This window comes from Harpia harpyja, chromosome 14 (genome assembly GCF_026419915.1).
Source record: "Harpia harpyja isolate bHarHar1 chromosome 14, bHarHar1 primary haplotype, whole genome shotgun sequence".
NCBI classification, from domain to species: Eukaryota; Metazoa; Chordata; class Aves; order Accipitriformes; family Accipitridae; genus Harpia; species Harpia harpyja.
In genome coordinates this window covers 16,985,062-17,006,206 of record NC_068953.1, presented here as the reverse complement: position 1 = coordinate 17,006,206, position 21,145 = coordinate 16,985,062, and the positions used below count along the sequence as shown (strand labels likewise).

Below are 21,145 nucleotides of genomic sequence, written 5' to 3'. Positions count from 1 at the left end.
CAGATCCGCTGGTGCTTGAAGAAAAGAAACCCAGTGGCTGTGCAGGCAGGGCTAGCACATGCGCAGGGGGATGAAGTACCTGATGCCAGGTGGTGGTGGAGATCCAGGCCCAAGAACAAAATATTTAGTGGCCATAGTGACCACTGTAGCATGGACCAGACCCTTCCCGGGGTAGACCCTGCTCTGTTACAATGACACATTCAGGGTCCTTAAATCTCATGGGATAAAGATTCTCCATTCAAAGAACAGAGCTGCTTCAAGAAGCAATGCGAGTCACAACTTTTACCAAATATTTTTATTCAGTATGTTTCGCTAATAGCTTTTTTTCTTCTACCACTTGGATTCTGTCACACAGGGCTCTAATACAAGTTTTATAGACATAAACTATCACAGGGATGCAGCTGGCATTGCAGGAGCTCAGCTCCATCACCTGAGGCTGGAGAAGTGGTGAGCGGGAGCAGAAGCTGCTGGTGGCACAGACCCCATGGGAACGGGGCTGATGCTGGAGCTCACCCCCCTGCCCGATGCTCTTTTCGGGCTGCGTTCGTAGGGAATTGGCCCTTCTGCCTCTGCCACCAGTCCGGCCCTTTCTGCACAATGTCTGTGCTCAGCAGCGCAGGCACTGACGGCCAGGACCCTGGGAGGGCTTCTTGGGGAGGCATGGCCGAGCAGAGCTGCCATTCAGATCCAAGGTAGGGTGGCTCAGCCCCTTCCCAGCATGTTTACTTGGCTGGGAGGAGCGGATACACCTCTCCGCGCTAAGACATGGGGTGGGTGAGAGTGCTCCAACTTCCCAGCAAACCGCTCCTGTTAAAGGCCAGGATGCTCTCTCGGGTGGCGATGGTGGGATGGGGGTTTGCCAGTGGCGTGGACCACCATGTGGCGGGGATGCTGTGGCCCTACTCCGATACAGGAGGGATTTGGTGCTGTCCCCTAAGCACCTGAAAAAGTCCAGCGTGGAACTGCATTGTGCAATTTTGAGGGCTGGCTGGTGCAAAGCCAGTGGAGACGCCCCTGCCACGACCCTGGCTTTAAAGCGTTAACTCAGACTATTTTTCCCTTTTGTTCAAACACCCCCTCCCTAGCTAGCTCTAGTTAACGTACCATACATCTTGCAGCTACTGTTGGTCAGGAATTTATTTGAAATGCATCTACATTAGAAAAACTAGATTTTTTTTTTTTTTCTTCAAATCACTCTAAAATATCAAAACTTATAAACTTTCCTTTGCTGCATGGAGGTTGTTCATGTGCAGGGTATAAAATGCCCATGGCTCAGGGATATAGATCACGCCAGGGTACTTCTTCCTGAGAATTTTGTCATTCCACAGCCAAACCACCCAAACAGCAATGAGGACCAGTGTTATGATGAAGGAGTAGAACAGAAAAAGCCCATTGCTGTCCAGGACAAGTCCTTTGCGTTTCTGGTGCATCACTAAAGCCATCATGGCAAAGAAAGTGAAAATGTAGAGGATGAAAATCTGACCCTCTGTCACGAGATACCTACAAAGCAAAAACACCTGTTAGTGCCCCCCGGGAGAAAGCACTGAGCAACAGCAGCCCCCAGCACTTCCAGCTTTACCTGGGGTGAACATCTCCCCCTTCTCCCTGCTCTACATCCAGACAGATGAAGCTGTGCTGCTTTCTACTGCCAGCTTTTAAGCTGTTACTTGTTTTCACGTTTCTTACCACTAATTTAACAACTGAGCTATGGGCTTCATTAAGAGAATGGGTAAAGAAATGCATGCCCAGTATGGGATTTGAAAGGGGATTTGTGAATGGGATGCTTAAAGGCAGAACCAAAGCCAGACTCTGGCTCCCACCTGGGGATGTTGTGCTTATTTAGTCCAAAAATCCACTGCTCCCCCTGTGCTGTATCTGGCAGTGGCCAGTCCTGAATGGGTGTTAGCAGGGGGAAGGAGGAATTACACTCCCTTGTTCTTAAATCGCTAGCACACAAACTGCACAGATTCACGCTGATATATTTAAAGGAAGTGCAATGGGGTAACTGGGAACTGACCAAATCATCTTGATGATTTTGACTATCAAAAATTAATTTACTGTACAAAACCAGTCTCAGCAGGGGGCAAAGCCACAGGCAAGAGAGAACATCATCTCTGAGGATGAATGAAAAGTTGTTTGGCTGCCATCAGGGAAACCGTTTGGGAAGATGAGGCTAATGAAAATGGGAAATAAATAAGACCTCTCTCAAAAGGCTATTTGGACCCGCAGGGCGAGCTGAGGAGGCAGCATCCGAGCATCACACAGGCGGCCTGGGCTCTCTGTAAAACGCCTGGACAACTGGTAAGAGCATCCCCATTGCCACCAACAAGCTGAGACCTGGTGGATGGGCTGCAGGCACTGGGTGACCATCCCACCCAAAATCATCGAGGAACTGTCTAACAGCACAGTGAGCGGCAGCCTTTGGCGGGGGGGCAGACAGCAAGTACCACGGAGGCTGGAAGCTGGAGCTCCAGCAGTAACAATATGACTGACTGTGGTTGAAAAAAACACCCTGAGCAGCGACAGGAGTGCTGAGGGGTGACCCTGAAGTTGTCCCAGCTTGCAAAGGCTAAAGCAAATTTCAACAAGATTTGATTTGATTTGATTTTCCAGACCTGCAGAGCAGAAGCCACAGCAAGTTCTGCCCTGGGAAATGGAGAACTCCTGCCTGCATGCTGTGGGGCTGCCTGCATTACTCCCTCTTCATCCCTCACCCATGCAGAGGGGGCAGAAGCCACTTACCAGTAATAAAGGCTGCTGGGCCCCATCAGAAGCAAGGCAGCCACTGGCATCCTGCTCTCCTCTTCAACAGGGGTGAAGCAGCCGGTGAAATATATAAACAGTATCAGGAAAAAAGGGATATACCTACAAACATAAACAACTCCAATTGGTGGTGTGACCCTGGAAGGTGTTTCAGCCACCCCCCCAAATCCAAACTGTGCACATAACCAATTCCTATGCTGAGCCCGTGAATTAATTTGGTGAAAGAGGAGAAGCAGAGGCCACCCAGCCTGCTCTGGCTACATGTGCTCAGGCAGGTGAAACAGCGGGTAACTGGGGTGTGGGGTCCTGCTCGGTGGGGTCCTGCGGTGCCAGTCAGGGCATCACCTCTCTGCCAGCATCACAGCTTTTGCTACAAGATTACTGCTCTGTCCATATGACAGACGAAGGGCTGGCAGTGCCTGGTGCAGGGCTATTGTATGTCCTGGCTGCACCGCGTGCTCCTGCAGATAAGACTTCTGGGGCTCTGGCAGGAAAAGCCCAAGTTTGCTGATTAGGTCAAATGCTGGGCTCAAGTGCTCCATCAAACAATTGCATCCGTTACACTCTCAGACTCTAAGAGGCTGTGTAAGAGTGTTGTGTTAAAAGCTGAACTGCAGGAAAGCAGGACGTGGACCAGGATTTCAAGAACCTAACAGAGCCCTTTTTTATTTAAAAGGATGGGATTTGCTTGCTTCACAGCGCTCAAGGAACAGTAAATAAACTGGGAAAGCCTGATGGGGAAGAGATTTCCCTCTGCTCTGAGCAATCTCAGGATTATCTGGCAGCAGATAAAGGGCCAGACAGTCCTTCCTGGGGTCTTCGGTGCAGGCAGAGCAGCAGGACATGGGACACGGCTACAGTGCCTGGTGCTGCTCATGTGGGCGGGAGGGTGCTGATGGGACCTGCCACAGCCTGCGGGCCCTACCAGCATTACCTGCCCCTGGGTCAGCAAGTGCAGCCACGCTGGATGAAACACGCTGTCCAGCTGGAACAAGCATTTCTAGAATTGGCTTGGGGCGATAGTGCTGAAATCAGACCCTAACTGAGCTCCCTGGATCACCATGGTCAAACGGTCTCTGTTACGGGGTGGCACTGGTCTCGCCATGTGAGCAACACTTCCCTCTTGCTGGAGGGTCACTGAACAGATGCACAGCAAAGGAGAGGAGCGAGCAAAGGGCTAGAGAGACTGGGCAGAGTCGGGTTGTTTTGGGTTCAACCTCCAGAGGAGCAAAAATGTGGGTGGTGACAGCCAAGGAGTCTGCGGAGCCCTCAGACCTGCACTGTAACCTGTCTCTTTATCTGGGTATCCTGTGGAAGGTGGCTGAGGGGTGAGACCTGACGAGTCGTTCTTTTGGCCCCTGTGGCCGTCAAACAGCTGCCACATCCTAGAAATATCACTGAGATGGAGACAAAACTAAGGGGAATGGGTGATTTTCCAAGGGAGAGATCCACTGTAATCACACTGGCTATGAGAACATTATCCTCAGCCAGCTCTCATCAGCTGCATTTTATTTTTTTACGTATTAAGCTATGATCAGATCAGATCTGCCCTTCCTTGTATTACGTTGAGGCCACTAGATAGACTGTAAATTGCTTACCACATCGAATGACCTAAATATTCATCGTAGTAGTACAGCAGCTCAAAGGAATCAATCTGTAATGTACCAAAAAGAGATTTAAAAGGGCAGAGGGAACTGGATGCTATTGAACAAGAACAAGCAATTAATATATTTTTTAAGTGCTTATATAAAACACAGCCTCTTTACCAGTGTCTCTGGCTTCAGGTTCTTGATGATGGGATTCTCTCTTACAGACAGATGGTGCTGGTAGCCACTGAAAATCAGCCGATGGTTTACGGAGTCTCCGACTAGGTGGATGCTGGCTCCCATGACAAACATGATGATGCTGACATAGACCATTGATCTCGGTAAGGTTTTGGGGGATCTCTCGATGAGCTAAAAAACATAGAGACATGTTGAACAGTGAGAAGGTACCAGCAGAGATACGTGACAAGTTCTGCCCTCTTCGACTTCACGGTGCTTTGCAAAAAATCATCAAAAAAACAAGCAAGAGGCCTGCAGAAAGCTGCAGGTGTAGCAGGGAAACAGTTGTCCCCCCTGGGAAAGCGGTGCAACCACACCAGAACGAGCTTCCCTGATTGCAGCTACTTTCCATAAATGCATCTCCTCAGACACATTTGCATCAGCCTACGTGGCTTTCAGGCTTGAATACACGCTTTATCCCTGTTTGCAACAAGAAACCCACATTTTTTGCCCTTGTTAAACCTTTCTGCAAAGCAGCACCCACAACCTCAGTCAACGCTTAGACCGAATCAGTGATCCAGTACTTCTAATACAGTACTTGAAGCAATTTCTTCACCAGATGTGATCAAAACCGATTAATGAGAAACAAAAAGGCAACTGCTTTCTCTAGTTGCTCTGCTGAGCGGATCTGCAAGGCTGGCTGTGCCCTCCAGTGGCAGGAAAAGCCTCCAGCACCACTCCAGCTGAGCACATGCACTTCACTCTCTGGCTAAGAGACACTTGCTCCTTTCTAATTCTCTGCTGGATGATTTTCAAAGGCCTCTTGTTGAAATGTTTGGGGTTTTTAGTTCCTTCCTAATGGAACTGGACTCACCTCTCTGTGTATTTGCTTCTAAAGAGGAAGCTGCGTTTAAACCCATATCTAGAAATACCTAATTGCCAGCAAAACCAGTTGAGGCAACCTTTTGAACAGCAGCTTTGGCAATGAGCTCTCCCTGTACCATCTCATGGTCTGCTTAGGTCTGGGTGGAGGCAGGCACGTGAGGCTGGCAGGGAGCCCGATGTTCCTCAGAGCCCGGGATGAGCTCCTGCAAGCCTAGCTGGGGACAAGGAGCAGGAGCTTCTCTCCAGAAAGGAGCTCCCCACTCAGCTTGCAAAGTGGGGAAGACCTCAGAAGATGTAAATCCTAGCTCAAGCGGTTCAGGCGTTGGAGGGGACGCCAAGCCGGCCTTGGGAACCATGGGTCAGGGGGGACACATCAGCCCAGCCTGAGGATCAGCTGGGCCACCTTCGCCTCCTATCTCCCTGCTGCCAAATCAGCTTTGCAGCCCTTCATAAACAGTGAAAAGCTCCTTATTTGTATTTAATTTTGAGGCTTAACTTTCCCTTTCTCTGTATCTGCTGTATGAATGTCAGAGGAGTCAGAGAGGACAAGAAGAGCAAAAGGTCCAGGAGAGCTCTTGTCTGATGGAAAAAGACGGTGGGACATGTCCTTTGAGGGGACACTGGGCAAAAGAAATGCATCCTGAATAACAAATGGGTTTTTTTCTGTGGACCAACCCTTCATGCTGTGCTGCCAGGGAAGTCCAAGATAGAAAATTTTAACCTGATGAGTACCCAGCCTGCAGAAATCGGCTGTGTCAGACTGTGATGGGTCAGACTGAGCTTCAGAGCTTTCACTTCACCCAAAGGACTTCGATCCTGAATATTCCTTTTTGGCCATACCGGCATTTAAAATCTCCCAGACAGACTCAGGAGAGAGAGAATCATTTACATCTTAGGACATAATTCAATTTCTAGCTAATGAAGGTTAAAATATATTTATAATTGCTTTCTCATATCTTCTGGCTGCTAAGTATTTAATATAAGAAGATTTCTAATGATATGACAGTCTTTAACCTCATAAATGGTTTATACGATCCAGTCGCTGGCAGCTGAAGCAAGATAAATTCAAGCTAAACATACAATTCTAATGTCGAAGAGCAAGTGTAATTAAGCTCTGAACAATTCAGAAAATCTACTATAGTTCCAGCTGTCTCATAAAATCTTTTAAGTCACGGATGGATGTTGTCTAAAAATACGCTTTGGCTCAGCCAGGGAGAAGGGCTCTGACTCCTGCTGAATCCGGAGTTCCCGGGGAAAGTGATATGCTTTGTATATGCAGGAAATTGAGTTGCATTAAGATGGTCACTGCGTTGCTCTTTAAAAGGTGGCATCACAAATTCTTTCTGAAGTGGCAAACCTCTAACGTACAGTAGGGCCAGCTCACTTGCAGGAGTTTGTGAATAACCAACATTTGTTCACCAAGCTCCTAACAAACTCTTAGCCTGTTTTTACACCAGTAATATTAAAAAAAATGCAACACCTGCACCTCAAGGTTTACCTTTAGCAGAAGAAATGGCGTGATAACATTGTAAGCCATGTGGAAATAATCTCCAGCACTCGGTTTATTTAGAGGAAACCACTCCAAAGGTAGGATTATCTGAGGAGGGGGGAATAAAAAGCACATCAGTATATCCTCACCGCCCAGCTCGCGATTACAGCCCCATCACTGGCTAAAAGGCAGGGAGAGAGAAAATCCTTGCTTTGGACTGCTGCTGCTTGCTAATCGTCAGCTTGACTTCATGTAGCTGTTAGTAACGAAGCTGGGCAGCTCTTCTTGCAGTAAGCATCCCTAAAAGCACAATCTGGAAGTGAGTGCTAAATGCACAGCATATTTACATCTCAGCCATTCACTCCTGCAGTGCTGCCCAAAGCCAATGCCGTGAAGTTGTGTGGCTGAGCGAGCAAGCAAGGCATTTGGAGTCCTGCAGCAGTGGATCTCCGTTAACCTTCTGCCACGTGCAGATGCCAGCAATAAAAAATTACATTTGAGGGTAATGGCCACTTCTGCCCTGCACGATCTGGAGACCAGGAGTCCCAAGCTCTGGAGATACAGGCAAGGTATGGGGAAGAGCAGCAGGAACCTCTCCAGGTAACTTTTGTTATGAAAATACCAAGTTGTGGGACAGATGACTTGGAACAAGTTTCCCAGATACCTTCCCCGTGACTGGAGCAACACGCTTGGTACCAGTTATACCAGTACATCGCAGTGGTCCTCGTCTCAAGGACAGCTCCTCAAGGGAGTCCCTTTGGTGTAGAAAACAGCCCATGGGTCTACAGGGGACCAACACGGCTCTGCCTCCCTGTCCTCCACCCCAAATACGTTGACCGCAAGCAAAGCAGCGTGCCTGCCTCTGCCACACTCACCATTGCAATGGGACGCCCAAAGTCCAGCACCCAGTTCTGCAGAGTGAAGTAGAACCACAGATCAAAATGAAATGGGGAGGTCTTGAAGGTGTCCTCGTTCTTGACCGCTCCATGCCTAGATGACGGAAGTGACGGTGTCAGCCTTAAGTCATATAACAGGTTTCCAAGGAGGCAGGGAGCAGACTCTAGGTCTGCATCCCCACACAAAACCTGTGCCTCCCTGGCTGCCAGTGCATCTCTGGGCTTTGGGATCTGTGGAATAACAACAAGGCTGAGAGGCCAAAATGAGAAGGAGGCAGTACAGAAAGGCAAAGCATTGTTAATAAAAACTGGCATGTCCCCAAAAGGAGGCTCTTCCTGGCTGAGAAGTGAGCACAAAGGCAGCATGAAAAGCTTAAGTGCTGAATTAAGTGCAACTATTTTTAACTTTTGCATGACAAAGCAAAATTCAACTCCCATGGCACTTCTGCTGAACGCTAAAAACGCATTGATGCCTGGTGGTACTCAAGCACAGGGATGCTCTGGACGCACTATCACCTTCATCTTCCACTCTGAAGATCCTCCTCCTCTGCCTTTGCAGAGCAAGGCCTGATCCAACCCCGCTGAACTCCTTCCATCAAAGAACCCTCCAGCACCACTGGACCTTCACCTCCCTATGGGAAAAGTGGACGAATCGCTCTTCTGTGCTGCTGAGACCAGAACGGCATCAGCTGGATCAGCCATGAGCTCGTGCTACCTGAGCCCGTGGTCCAAACCCGACAGATGGAGGAGGAGCATGGTTGTACCCTGAACAAGTCGGGGTGCCCTGGATGAGCCGGGAGAGTTGTGGCTCCCTGGAAGAGGCCGTCAAACCCTGGACCAGCTGGGATAACCCAGGTAAGCCAGGATGCCCCGGACAAGGCTGTGGGGCCGAGTGGGGGAACCCTACACGAGTCTGGGGGACCCCGACCCTCCGGGATACTCTGGACAACAGCAGCATCCCGGATGGGGTGCTGGTACCCAGGATGGGGCAGGGGATGAGCTGGGGGGCTGGGGTATCCTGGGGGACCTTGGGGCAGGATGAGCTGGGGGGAGGGGAGCTGGATGGGTTGGGGACCCCCGGGGAACAGGGAGGGGGGGAACCCGAGGGGAACGGGGAGGGGGTGTCCCGGTCCCGTGTCCGTGTGTCGTCCCCCCCCCCCCCCGGCCCGGCCCGGCCCGGCCCGGCCCGGCCCGGCCCCGCCGCTCACCTGCCCGGGTAGAGCGGCCCGACGGGCTGGGGGGAGCCCGGGGCCGCCGCCGGGAACGGCCGCCGCCGCGCCGCGCCCTGCATGTGCCCGCCCGGCCCCGGCCCCGGTCCCGCTCGTCCCGGCCCGGCTCCGCCCGGGCCCCGCCTCGGCGCCGGGGGACGAGCGGCGGCTGCGCGGCCGGTGGCCCTGGGACCGCCCCGGCCGGGCGGGGGGGGGGACGGCGGGGCGGGGGCAGCTCAGCGCAGCCCAGGCCGGCCTTCCCCTCCCCGTGCAAAATGCAGGCAGTTTATTGTATTTCCCCTCCCTCTCCAAAGCAGGAGTGGATAATCTTTGGTGGTTTTAAAATCGAGGAAAAGGAGAAGGACGGTATTAACTCCTTAATTGCTCTTTCGATGAAAAGCTCTCGGCCCTGACGCACAGCCAAGTATTCTCCATACGAGTCCTCACCCGGCCAAGAAAAATGAGATTCGGGGGTGGGAAAAGGCTGGCAGAGTATGAGGTGGAAAATACAGCCCGTCCCATGCAATCACTGTAGTGTTTTAAGCCCGAGGTTTAATGGAAATAAGGTGGTGGAGCACAGCATTGGCTCTGCCACAGGTTTGGCTTATCACCACAAGCAAATCACTACGTGCGGCAGGTCTCGTCTCCATTCCCCTGGAACGAAATAACTTGTGTTCTGCACTGGCACGGCATAAAGCACACGGACATCGTTACTCCAATAAGTCAGGAGACATGGATGCCATGCTCTGTTCCCTCTCCCCCGTTTTGCCTGGATAAATGCCGTCGGGTCGGGACAACTCACGGGCAGTAAAAGTGTGAGGCAGGGAAGGATTTGCACCCTCTGGGACTTAATTTGCACCCCCTGGGACTTGTAGTTTAGGGTCTAAAACAGGAGGTGCAGAGCTCCTTGAGCGGAGATACAGCTTAAGATGTGCTGCTGGTCTCAGGGGAAACAGGGATTTGATGGACTAAGTGGTTTGATGCACTGAAACCCTTTGGCTTCTGACCCTGCTCCTGGGCAGCTCGAGGGCTGTTGACGCTGAGCACGGTGGAGCTCAGGGGCTTACATAGAGCTGGGAGCTCTGCAGTAACTACACCGACACGTTCGCGTCTCTGTTTCCCTGGCCGCGCGTGGCGATGTTGCTGAGATGGTAACTAGGGATAATAACTTGAAGCTGTGCCATAGCCTTCTGCTGAGGAATCGTGGTCCGGACTGCAGCGAGCTGGACCCACCAAAGCTGATGAGGCTCCAAGAAGCTGCAGAACGGAGACCTCAGTCTCTCTGCTCAGCAGTGCTGCCAGGAGGGACGTCCGGTGGTAGCATCAGCGCTTCCTCAAGGGACCCTCTCTGCACCGTTCATGCTAACCCACGGGGGAACACGAGTGGCAGCTGGGCAGGATTTGTTGGGAAAAAAAAAAAAATCCTTGAAAAGTGGAGGAGATCGTTGAGGTAATGGAGACAGGTTCCACTTAAACTTACCATGAACCCTGCTTGTCACGCTGTACCTTACATGCGTACATGGCTGTTAAAAGCTGATCCTCCTTGACTGAACACCACAGAGCTGACCGCGGCCTGACTCGCTTCCCTCTCGCCTCTCCAGGGCTCCTTTTGGCAATGCTGGCCGTGCAGCCGGGCTGCTGCTCCCATACATAATGCACGGCCCGGCCTGCACGAAACTTTCCACAAGAGTTGCGGCTCCAGTTGCATAATTTTAAATTAACTATTAATACGGCTGATACCGTATCCCCTTGAGAACAATGGCACGCAACAGACAGTGGCGCAGGTTGCGTATCACGTTACTTACCGTGGCCTTTATTGGTCTCAGGTAACCGGTCACAGCGTGGGGCACCTCCCGAAGGTCTCTGGGAGATGATCTGTACAGAGGAAAGGAGAGGCAGCCAAGCAGGTGGGTTGCATTTAGCTCTCGGTTAAGCTGATACGCGTGCAGCGAGGCTGGTAGTGGCGTCCCTGAAACCAAGGACAAAGCTCCTGTGTGTGCTGAGACTGGGCACGACAGGCTTTTCGGGGTGGAGTCATGGCCGAGGCGGTGAAAGCTGCCGGTCCCTTCTTTAAAAAAACAACAAACTGAACCAAACAAAACCCAACCCAGCCCAACCAACCCAGCCCAACTCAGTCCAACCAACCCAGCCCAGCTGGACCCAACTCAGCCCAGCTCAACCCAACCCAATCCAACTGAACCAGACCCAACCCAACCCAACCCAATCCAACTGAACCAGACCCAACCCAGCCCAGCCCAGCTGAACCCAGCTGAACCCAACCCAACCTAACCCAACCCAGTCCAACCAACCTAGCCCAACCCAACCCAACCCAACCCAACCTGAGCCGGGAGGGCCCAGCCCAGTGCCAGGCCACCCGAGGAGGGCAGGCCAGGGGAGGCCGTGCAGCCTCCGGCCGGACAGCTGGCCATGAGGCCCCGGGGGCGGGCGGGCAGGCAGCACCGGGGTGCCTGGGGAGGGGAGGCTGCCTCGTCCCTCCCACCCCGGGGTCGTCAGCCGTCCGCGGGCCGGAACGTCCGTGCGCTGCCGCCGGTTGCCGGGGGGGTTGGAGGGGGAAACGGGAAAGGGCGCGGCGCTTCCGGTTTCCCTTCCGGAGTCGGCGGCGGGGGCGGAGCGGCGGCGGACGCCCGTGCCCGCCGCGCGCCCGGCAGGGCCCTTCCGGCGACCCGTAGCGGTGCCCCGCGCGCGCGCGGCGCGGCCCTCTGCGGCCGGCGGAGCGGCGCCGGTCCCGGTCCCGGTCCCAGTCCGTGCCTTGCCGCTCTAACGGGTCCCGCCTCCCCCCGTAGGGCGGGGCCGGCGGCGGGGCTGCGGGTTCGCGTCCCCGGTCGGGACAGCTGAGCGGCGGCGGCGGGGATGGGCCGCGGGCCCGGGGCGGGCGGCGGGGACTCGCGGGACGGGTGAGGCGGCGGTGGGCGCTGGGGCTGCCCCGCCTCGCCGCCGGCCCGCAGGGGCTGGCCGGGCCCGGGGGGCGGCTGGCCCCGAGGGGGCCGCATGTGCCCCCCGCCGGGCACCGAGGCAGGACGGAGGAGGAGGCGGAGGGAGAGGCCGCCCCGGCGGCGGGGCAGGCCGGTAGGTCCGAGCGGGGCCGACCCGGTCGTCGGGGCCGCAGTCGGGAGGAGGAGGCGGCGGCGATGGAGGGCCTGGCCGGGTACGTGTACAAGGCGGCGAGTGAGGGGCGAGTGCTGACCCTGGCCGCGCTGCTCCTCAACCGCTCCGAGAGTGACATCAAGTACCTGCTGGGCTACGTCAGCCAGCACGGCGGGCAGCGCTCCACCCCGCTCATCATCGCCGCCCGAAACGGCCACACCAAGGTGGTCCGCCTGCTCCTCGAGCACTACCGCGTGCAGACCCAGCAGACCGGCACGGTCCGCTTCGATGGGTACGTAAGAGCTGGCTGCCGCCTGGCACTGCCCCGGCCAGACATCGGTGTTGGTACCAGCACGGCGTAAGGGCTCAGGACCCCGTCGTTCGCCCAGCTGGCGTTAGGGAGGTTGTTTTTGTAGCCGTAAAAATGCCTTCGGCCTTCTGCAATCCTCCACCTGAAACTGTAGACGGAATAATATTCGCCGCAGCCTAGAGAGCTCCTCGGCGAGCTCGTCGCCTCGTATTCTCTCTCGCTGTGCTGAAGTGACCTTTTCTGTGACATTTCTGTGCCGCGGGTGACAGTGAGCATCGGGTCAAGGTCAGGTGCTAGCTGCACACTGGGAGCTGGGCTTTGTTTTACTCAAATTGAGAGTTTTTTGGTGTCCAGCCCAGACATCCCAAGGAACATCCCTTCCTGGCTGCTGGCAGCCAAGGTATGGGATGGCTGGGAGCGAAATGTGACATTTTAGGATGGGAAGGGAAGAAAGGGAGGGAAGGGGGTGCCAGGCCCTCAGCTGGGACCCGGCTGGGGCAGCGGTGCTGATGCCACTGTTTGGGGAGAAGCCTGGCTGTGATGTCTGGGTCCTCAGGTGGTGTGCTGCCACGGCAGAATGAACGAGGAATGTTGTTTTTAAAACCTCCTACAGTGCTCATCAAGTTCTTGCCCATATGTCGGCCTTCAACATAAGGCTGACTAATCGTGAAGGTAGATTGGTCTTTTGAACAGCTTCAGGTTTTGCAGGTAGCTTGCACCAAGAGGAGAGCTCACATCAGATACTGAGCGAGAGAGATCGTGATGGGTCCCCGTGGATATCTTTCATCTGGTTCCTACTTCATGAGCTGGAGTTGTGCCTGTGCAGCTCCACCTCGCCCAGGGAAAGACTGGCTTGGTTCTTACATGCTGAGTGAAGGGGGAGGAACCGACTTCCCTGTGTGGTTTGGTTTGGTTTTTTTTTTTTTCTTTCTTCCTCTTCCAGCCCTTTTTTTCCACAAGCAAAAACTGGTTGGGAATACCTAGGGTGAGGTCTGCCCCAAATTCAGTTAAAGGAAGGGTTTCTGTTGACAGAAAGTGATAGGAAGGGCTGTCAGCCCCCCTCTGCCGCTGAATTTTCTCCTGCTGTGCCTTGATGGGATGGTGATCTGCTTGCCAGAGCCTCTGCCTGGTGCAGATTAAAGGAGGTGTTGTCTGAGACACAATGGGCACAGTGGGAGTCGCAGCCTGGTGAGAAGAGAGGCGGCATGTGATCCCGGCATTATTGTCGTTCTTGGGATAAGGTGGCACAGGCACAGCAGCTCTGCTTGTTTGGGCTCCGGGCTTTTGACTTGTAAATATATACCTCTGCACCAATAAATTACCTCCTGTTCATTAACAAATCCTAGGCCCTGACTTTCCTCCGGTTTTAATATAAAAGTATTTTAGTGTGATTATTTACAAAACAAGGAACTTCTTACTGTGACTAAAAGTGTAGACATCTCTGCATGCCAGAGGTCTTAAATGGCTTCTGGAGTGTTGTCTAGAGGTGTTGGATTTACAAACAGCCACACTTATATTCCTGTTGAGCTACGCGAGAGCTTCATAAAATGATAAAAATCACTGTTAAAGTTAGAATTAAGTCAGTGTCTTATGATATTTTAACTTTGGGAAACGTGACTGTTTGGACATAGGGAAATAAGGTATTTGTCCCTCCTCTGTGATTTGGGATGTGCCTCAAGTGTGTATTCTCTGCGATGTGAAGCCACCTGTTTCTACATTTAAGTGCTGCTTCAAAAATCAGGAGAACAGAAAGGACATCAGCCTTTAGCTTTGTAGTTACACAATGTGCTGTATTTGGGAATGAAAACAACTTAAGAAACTGTGATGCTTTGCTGAAGTTAACTGTCCCCTTGTTTACCAGTGCCAGCAAGCTGTCTACAAGGCTATGGTGTAAAACAGATCTCTGAAACAGTCCGGCTCAGAAGAACTTCTGCTTTTTTTATTCCTGGAGTTCCATTTGAGTAACCAGACTGCTGGTTTACCGTGCGGTCTCTCAAACAAGAAGTATCGGCGCAGCAGAAGCAGTTGCAGTTTTGCAGCTCAGGGCGAGAGAACAAGTGAAGTGATATGAAATTCTTCAGCCAGCTTTGCTGCCAGGGCTGGTGTAGTGTATAGCTGTACTGTTAATCATGTCTGAGTTTGTTTTTTTGTGTCAATATGTCAATTTTGAGTTTTCTCTCTTTCTTCAATGTGTCAGTTTCTGGCACAAGGCATCAAAGAAGCGGTAATTTTTGTAACTATTCTTCCTGAGACCTCAGTAGGCTGAGGGCTGGAGCTTGCAGGTAGGATCTCCAAAGCAGCCCAGGAAGTACTAGTGCAAAATGTGGCTAAATCCCCTGGCTGCTTTCAAGTTTCAGCTTCCAACGCTTCTTCCTTTGGGAGGTCTGCGTGCTTGATAAGTCTCTCATTCTTTTACCTTGGCTATCCCGGTAAGTTCCTTCAAGTACAAAAATAGGATGGCTATAAAATAGTTTTTAATGGCTGGGTGCGTACGTGCCTGTTCCATACTGCTTGGCTGGCTGTAAAAGATGCTTTTGAAAGAGCGTCAGTTTAACTGCTTGTTTCTGTCTTTACATTTTCAGCTTTGTCATTGATGGAGCCACAGCTCTCTGGTGTGCAGCAGGAGCTGGCCACTTTGAAGTAGTCAAATTGCTGGTGAGTCACGGTGCCAATGTGAATCACACTACGGTGACCAATTCGACTCCCCTGAGGGCCGCGTGTTTCGATGGCAGACTGGACATTGTGAAATACCTGGTAGAAAACAATGCCAACATCAGCATTGCCAACAAGTACGACAACACTTGCCTTATGATTGCGGCTTACAAAGGCCACACGGACGTGGTGAGGTACCTCCTCGAGCAGCATGCTGATCCCAACGCCAAAGCCCACTGTGGTGCCACGGCGTTGCACTTCGCGGCTGAAGCTGGCCACTTGGAAATAGTGAGGGAGCTGGTCAAGTGGAAGGCGGCGATGATGGTGAATGGCCATGGGATGACTCCGCTGAAAGTCGCTGCTGAGAGCTGCAAGGCTGACGTTGTAGAGCTGCTGCTTGCTCACGCCGACTGTGATAGGAGAAGCCGGATTGAAGCTCTGGAACTTTTGGGTGCCTCATTTGCAAATGACAGAGAAAACTATGATATAATGAAGACTTACCACTATTTATATTTAGCGATGCTGGAGAGGTACCGAGACAGTGAGAATATAATTGAAAAAGAAGTTCTTCCACAAATTGAAGCTTATGGAAACAGGACTGAATGCAGGACTCCTCAGGAATTAGAGTCTATTAGGCAGGACAGAGATGCCCTTCACATGGAGGGCCTCATTGTGCGGGAAAGAATTCTGGGCTCGGACAATATTGATGTTTCTCACCCCATTATTTACCGTGGGGCTGTTTATGCAGATAACATGGAGTTTGAACAGTGTATCAAGCTATGGCTCCATGCGTTGCATCTAAGGCAAAAAGGCAACAGGAACACTCATAAGGACCTCCTGAGGTTTGCTCAAGTCTTTTCTCAGATGATACACTTAAACGAGCCTGTTAAAGCCAAGGACATTGAGAGCGTTCTGAGGTGCAGCGTCTTGGAAATAGAACAAGGCATGTCCCGGATCAAAACCACCCAAGACTCTGACATCCACACAGCCATGGACAACTATGAATGCAACATTTTTACCTTTCTCTACTTAGTCTGCATCTCTACCAAGACCCAATGCAGCGAAGAGGATCAGTCGCGAATCAACAAACAGATTTATAACCTGATTCACCTCGATCCCAGAACTCGGGATGGCTCTAGTTTGCTGCATCATGCTGTCAATTCCAGTACGCCGGTTGACGACTTCCACACGAATGATGTCTGCAGCTTTCCTAACGCACTTGTCACAAAACTCTTGCTAGATTGTGGTGCTGACGTGAACGCTGTGGACAACGAAGGGAATAGTCCACTCCACATCATTGTCCAATATCACAGGCCCATCAGTGACTTCTTGACATTGCATTCCATCATCATTAGCCTGGTGGAGGCTGGTGCTCATACAGACATGACGAACAAGCAGAAGAAAACCCCTCTTGATAAAAGTACAACAGGGGTGTCTGAAATACTCCTTAAAACTCAAATGAAGCTGAGTCTCAAGTGCCTGGCTGCCCGAGCAGTACGGATCTATAACATCAGCTACCAAAACCAGATCCCCAGAACTCTGGAAGAATTTGTGAAGTTTCACTAGGCAACATAAAATCTTTCGTGGTGGTGCTATCCCGGGATGACATCAATTGCAGACAGCAGAATACATTATGTGTACATGGAGTTGTTTTTCTCTATTCTTTTGGTTTTGGGTTCCTCTGGATTCAGTCTGCAGCCTCAGTTCTCATGCAGACCTTGGGTAGGGAGAAAAGCCACATCATTTTCCTGTAGTCAAATCTGATGTTTGAGATTTTGGTCATTTCTTTTGATTAAAAGAATTGCTTCGTTATCTCTTGTTTTTGTAAACAAAATGAAAAGAATCCCAATGTAACTTGTGCAGAATGTTTTCTTTCTGATAACACATCTCCACTTACGATTTGCAGCTGAGTGCTTTAGGTAGTTATTTACAAAGGCACCTCTGAAAGCCCATGTCACCTCGCTACCGAGGCAGTAGCTTTGCAAATTTTAAAACTTCTTGGAGTGAGGTGGGAAAGGACAATTGGAAATTATGTGGTAGTTGGTTAAAAGTGAAATCTCGACATACAGAGCAGTCCATTGCTCTCATACCTCACCATCTTTTTATGCCTTTCAGTTAATGCTGAAGATGTTGGTAACGTTTTAAATTTTAATTTTTTTTAATTAAGTTTTGAACAGCAGTTATCAACAGCTATAGACGTATGGAATGCTCTGTTAGGAAATACAGGTTTAAATTCAGCTATGGTATGTTCATCTAATAACAGTTGAAATATCAAGCTCTTCATTTACACTACTACAGTAAGTATTGAATAACTTTTGAAAAAGGAACTTGCACATTGACCGAAATGAACCGGAGTCATGGTTTCTTTTTATGTAGCTAAGTTGCTCATATATAAAGATCATGCATGGATACCTAGAAAATTTATAGGGTATTTGTGTTTGTGTGTGTCCCAACATTTCAAAATGCTTTTAACTTGTTTTTTGTTGTTTCAATGATCAACATGCACCTTTTTGACTCAAAGTATGTAAAACTGCACTCTTGGATTCCAAATGCTGTATCTTCCTAATGGAGTAGTCTGTCGCCAAAGAGAGTCTTCCTTGAAACTGCTTGAAACTGGCTTTTCCAATAAGCGTGGAGTCTGTGCCTCCCTGAATTGGACTTGAGGATTTTTCATGATTTTTACTCCTTTCATTATGAAAATCTCTATGAAACCTGATTTTTAAAAAATTGTCCTATCATAAGATCTTTATGGTAAGCAACTGATTGTATAATAACACTGTTGCTTGAGAAAGTACTTCTCCTTGGTAGAAGTTGCAGATACTCCGACAGTAAAATGTCACTTGTTTTGACAGGCTACTGAAAACTCTGTTTATTTTAAATGCAGCTTTTTAACTGTAAGATGATGAAAGAATGTTCTGTAGGTTTTTTTTAAACAATCTGGGTAGAACTTTAAGGCGAGATTTGGGCACACGTTTCTATTTGTATTACAAATAAATAAACATTGAATGTGGAATTAGCTTGTAACTGTTAATTTTTGTTTAGTGCCAAGCAGAACAGCGCTGCTTGGATTGTACGGTACCATAAGCGCTGGCTGTTGTGTCTCCTTCAAGGGAAAAGCTTCAGAAATACCGTGTCTTCTAAGCTGCAAACTTTACTCTGCTGGAAACTAGGACCTAAAATGAAAAATGCATCTGTCACTTGTATCTCAGGTAGGTTGGACTACTGCTCTTAAAAAACCATGACTCTTGCAGTCAAAGGTCAGGCAAAATGGCAAAGCTAAATTCGGCCACCTGGGGCCTTAATGCAACAAGTGGATGTTGTCAAGTGGTTGGGAAGGTGTTAGTGTTTCTATAAATTGTTACCCTAAATGTCTTCCTCCTGTGTGCTGAGATGTGTTCATCAGAAGTCATCAGGAAAGCTGCAGTTTTGCTGAGAATTTACAGTGGTGATTTTTAGCCTGGCTGTTGGAAATGCAAAAAAATGTTTAAGTCACTGTGGCTTATCGTGAGAACCGGGGAACACTTTTAGTCTCCCATTTGGGGATTGTGTCCCTTACCGCTAAAGCTTTGAACCTGAAACTTGAACAACTTGAGACCATGTACCAGGTAGTTATTATTTAGGTACTAAAGTTGCTGGTAGCTGACTAGGTTAAAATTAACCAGTATATGAACTCGTGTGTATGTGTTACAGAAAAGAAGTCTTCTGTTACCCTGTGCCACGTGCTTCAAACAGGGCGCTGGTGCCTTGCTGTTCCTTTTTGCACTTGCACATTTATAATTTGTGATGTGCCTGTAGTTAAAAATGAGAGTCAGCGGTCCTTGAGTCTGTTTGACTTGGGAGAGTGAGGGGGAAAGAGGGGAGAGGGCTGAACACTTGCAGTGACTCATACTGCTTGCTGTATAACAAAGCGTTCTGGATTGGAAATCATTTCGAGTTGCTATATCATTGATTAAGACTGTATTTCCTTGCACTGTTTCTTTTTTTCTCAGGACCTGTTTCTGACATGGGGTTATCTAAGTGTTGTGTTCTTGTGAAATGCCTGTATAAAACTGTTGTTGGAACAAACGTGCATGCTTGAAATATCTGTAGGTAATAAGGGGACAGAAGCTGCTCCTCCCACAATTCTGCTTTTTTAATAAGAAACAGAATGTTACACCAAACAACCTTGTAGAAAAGCTGCTGCTTTCTCCCTTCCTGTAGCTTTGTTCTGATCCTTTCCTGCTTTTGGCTCCGTTGCAGGAGATTTGCTGAGGTTCTGCTTTGTTCATGCTGTTCCTGGGATGATTTCAGTATGTGAAGACCTGAAGAGAGAGTATGCTGTTACCTAGAAGCAGCAATAAAACTTCTTGTCAGTAGATTGCAAAGCACTTTCTATAAAGAGGGGGAAGGTCTGTGCTATGGAAGGAGCAGCTGATGCTAAAGCCACTCCTGTCTCAGGTGTTGTCCCTGGTCTTTGTCCCAGTTCCTGATGAAGACGGGTTCCTGCTTGTCTGCAGCCCGGGAAGGTGGCGTCATGGAGGTGCTGTTCTGCTGCCTGTGCTATGGCAGTAAAACCTCTTGGCCAAGGGATAGAAAAAAAAAAAATAAAGGTGGGTGCCTGTTACTGCACACCGGCAGATGCAGCAGAGTCCATCATGGCTCTTGGCGTCCCGGGACCATCCCTCTCCTTAGTCTGGAAATTTCTTTTTCAAGCATTAAAAGCTGGAAGAGTGCGCTTGCTGTCTTTGTGGGAGTTATTTAAAGCTCTTGATAAAAATCTGTACAAACCCCACTGGTGCCCCTTCCACTGGGAAAAAGGAGCTGCGTGACATCGCCTCTGCCAGGGACGAGGCATGTGTGTGCCCATAGGTGGTGGTCTGTTATTTATAGAGCTGGCTCGGTGCAGAGAGCTGCTGTTGGAGAGCAGACTGGCTTTTAAAAATATACCTTCCTGAGGCCAGCCCACGCTCGGTGGGATGCAAACCCTTGGCAAACCTGGAGTCTTGGTCCCTCTGGCCGGAGGGATGTGAGCCTGAGCAGAAGGGCAGTGCCACCGCAGATGGAGGGATCTGCAGCTGGCATTTTACATGCTTGTCTTTGGGTCAGCTATGCTTAAACCATGGTCCTTAGGTGGTGATGAGAGCCCTAGCTGGTCCTGGCATCGTGTAGCTGCATGAAAAGCTGAGGTTTTCACTTATTCCCATAGGCTTCTGCATCTCTGCAGAGGCAAATGTTGCTCAACTTTACCTCAGAGCCTCGGCAGCGGCAAGCAGGGGAGAGCACTTGGCTTAGTAAAGAAAACCATTTTCTGAAAACAAGTCACTTATTTTTTTTCAAATGATGGGACTCAAGTTTTTGTGTTTGGCAGGGCTTGCATACCAGCCCCATCACTGCCACTGCTGCAGGGTGCCTGGTGGGGGACCAGTGGCCCTGCAGACGTGGCTCTGCAGGGACCCCCACAGCCTCGAGCCCCGTCCTGGCTGTGGCAGCGGTGCCTGTTTGCTCTGGTCCCCCTGCTGTGCTCACAGCAGGGTTTGCTGGATCAGGCCCTGGCTGGGGCTGTGCCACCCTGGTCAGGATATGTCAAGGTGCAGAATTAATTAATGAGTTAGTCTATCTGAAGATGGCGAGAGCTGCCTCTTGTCGAGGAGGTCAGATGGGGGAGCTTAAGAGAGCTTGTTTCACTGAGGCTTCCCAGGGCATGAGCGTAAATTTGTGACCTGAAGTACCAGTGTGCAGCAGCTCGACTGCTTTGCCTGTGCTGTTTTAAGTTAAATTGATAAAAGCTGTCGGTGTAAGTAGCTTTAACCAAGTTCTCAGCAGTAACAAACTCTCTTTGTGTTTTCGGAGAAGGGCTGATGCTTTCATGCCTGGTTTGGGTAAGGAGCAGCCTGCAGCAGGGCTCGTGTCCCACAGGGTGGGCATCCTCCCTGGGCACCCTGAGCCCTTGTGCTGCAGAGAGAAATTGGAATTGTGTTTCTGGAGAGTTTTGACTGAATGGGAATGAAAAAGTGCAGCTTTCCTTCCTGCGAGGGCACAGAGCGGCTGTCGCACACCAGCCGTCCGGCTGTGGCAGAGGTACGGCCGCACGCCTC

At 50.5% G+C, this 21,145-nt stretch overlaps 4 protein-coding genes across 5 annotated transcripts in view; 1 reads left to right on the top strand and 3 right to left on the bottom strand.

Annotated features, from left to right (window-relative positions):
• Window positions 1–267: 267 nt before the first annotated feature.
• Window positions 268–9,132, bottom strand: CLN6 (CLN6 transmembrane ER protein). 2 transcript variants are annotated; one of them, XM_052807927.1, is made up of 7 exons: window positions 9,005–9,131; window positions 7,776–7,890; window positions 6,910–7,008; window positions 4,530–4,718; window positions 4,362–4,417; window positions 2,743–2,865; window positions 268–1,500 (listed from the first exon to the last, which is right to left on the bottom strand). In XM_052807927.1, the coding sequence occupies exons 1-7, from the start codon at window positions 9,085–9,087 to the stop codon at window positions 1,212–1,214; spliced, it is 954 nt and encodes a 317-aa protein (XP_052663887.1). In that variant the 5' UTR covers window positions 9,088–9,131; the 3' UTR covers window positions 268–1,211. The 2 variants fall into 2 exon arrangements, with proteins under 2 accessions (XP_052663887.1, XP_052663888.1); XM_052807928.1 differs by lacking the exon at window positions 6,910–7,008 and having other exon boundaries at window positions 9,005–9,132.
• A 70-nt stretch (window positions 9,133–9,202) lies between these two features.
• On the bottom strand, window positions 9,203–12,015 carry LOC128150654 (basic salivary proline-rich protein 4-like). The gene is made up of 5 exons (XM_052807014.1): window positions 11,896–12,015; window positions 11,344–11,782; window positions 10,810–11,072; window positions 10,485–10,681; window positions 9,203–10,394 (listed from the first exon to the last, which is right to left on the bottom strand). Exons 1-5 carry the CDS (start codon window positions 12,013–12,015, stop codon window positions 10,367–10,369), a joined length of 1,047 nt encoding a protein of 348 aa, XP_052662974.1. The 3' UTR covers window positions 9,203–10,366.
• Window positions 11,816–18,084, top strand: FEM1B (fem-1 homolog B). The gene is made up of 2 exons (XM_052807926.1): window positions 11,816–12,401; window positions 15,002–18,084. The coding sequence occupies exons 1-2, from the start codon at window positions 12,154–12,156 to the stop codon at window positions 16,635–16,637; spliced, it is 1,884 nt and encodes a 627-aa protein (XP_052663886.1). The 5' UTR covers window positions 11,816–12,153; the 3' UTR covers window positions 16,638–18,084.
• Window positions 17,206–21,145, bottom strand: part of ITGA11 (integrin subunit alpha 11) — an 81,794-nt gene continuing 77,854 nt past the window's right edge. The window contains exon 31 of the mRNA XM_052807919.1: window positions 17,206–19,372. Coding sequence (XP_052663879.1) covers window positions 19,358–19,372 — 15 coding nt within the window. The 3' untranslated portion in view covers window positions 17,206–19,357. The remainder of the gene's footprint in view (window positions 19,373–21,145) is intronic.

Excerpts from the sequence above, each read along its gene's own strand:
- CLN6 (XM_052807927.1), bottom strand. The coding sequence starts at position 9,087 with ATGCAGGGCGCGGCGCGGCGGCGGCCGTTCCCGGCGGCGGCCCCGGGC. Across the intron at positions 7,891-9,004 it reads GGGCCGCTCTACCCGGGCAG|GCATGGAGCGGTCAAGAACG; the intron begins GTGAGCGGCGGG and ends TCCGTCATCTAG. Across the intron at positions 1,501-2,742 it reads CCCAGCAGCCTTTATTACTG|GTATCTCGTGACAGAGGGTC; the intron begins GTAAGTGGCTTC and ends TTTGCTTTGTAG.
- LOC128150654 (XM_052807014.1), bottom strand. The coding sequence starts at position 12,015 with ATGCGGCCCCCTCGGGGCCAGCCGCCCCCCGGGCCCGGCCAGCCCCTG. Across the intron at positions 11,783-11,895 it reads CCCGCGAGTCCCCGCCGCCC|AGCGGCAAGGCACGGACTGG; the intron begins GCCCCGGGCCCG and ends GGGACCCGTTAG. Across the intron at positions 10,682-10,809 it reads TGAGACCAATAAAGGCCACG|TTTCGTGCAGGCCGGGCCGT; the intron begins GTAAGTAACGTG and ends TCTTGTGGAAAG.
- FEM1B (XM_052807926.1), top strand. The coding sequence starts at position 12,154 with ATGGAGGGCCTGGCCGGGTACGTGTACAAGGCGGCGAGTGAGGGGCGA. Across the intron at positions 12,402-15,001 it reads GGCACGGTCCGCTTCGATGG|CTTTGTCATTGATGGAGCCA; the intron begins GTACGTAAGAGC and ends TTACATTTTCAG.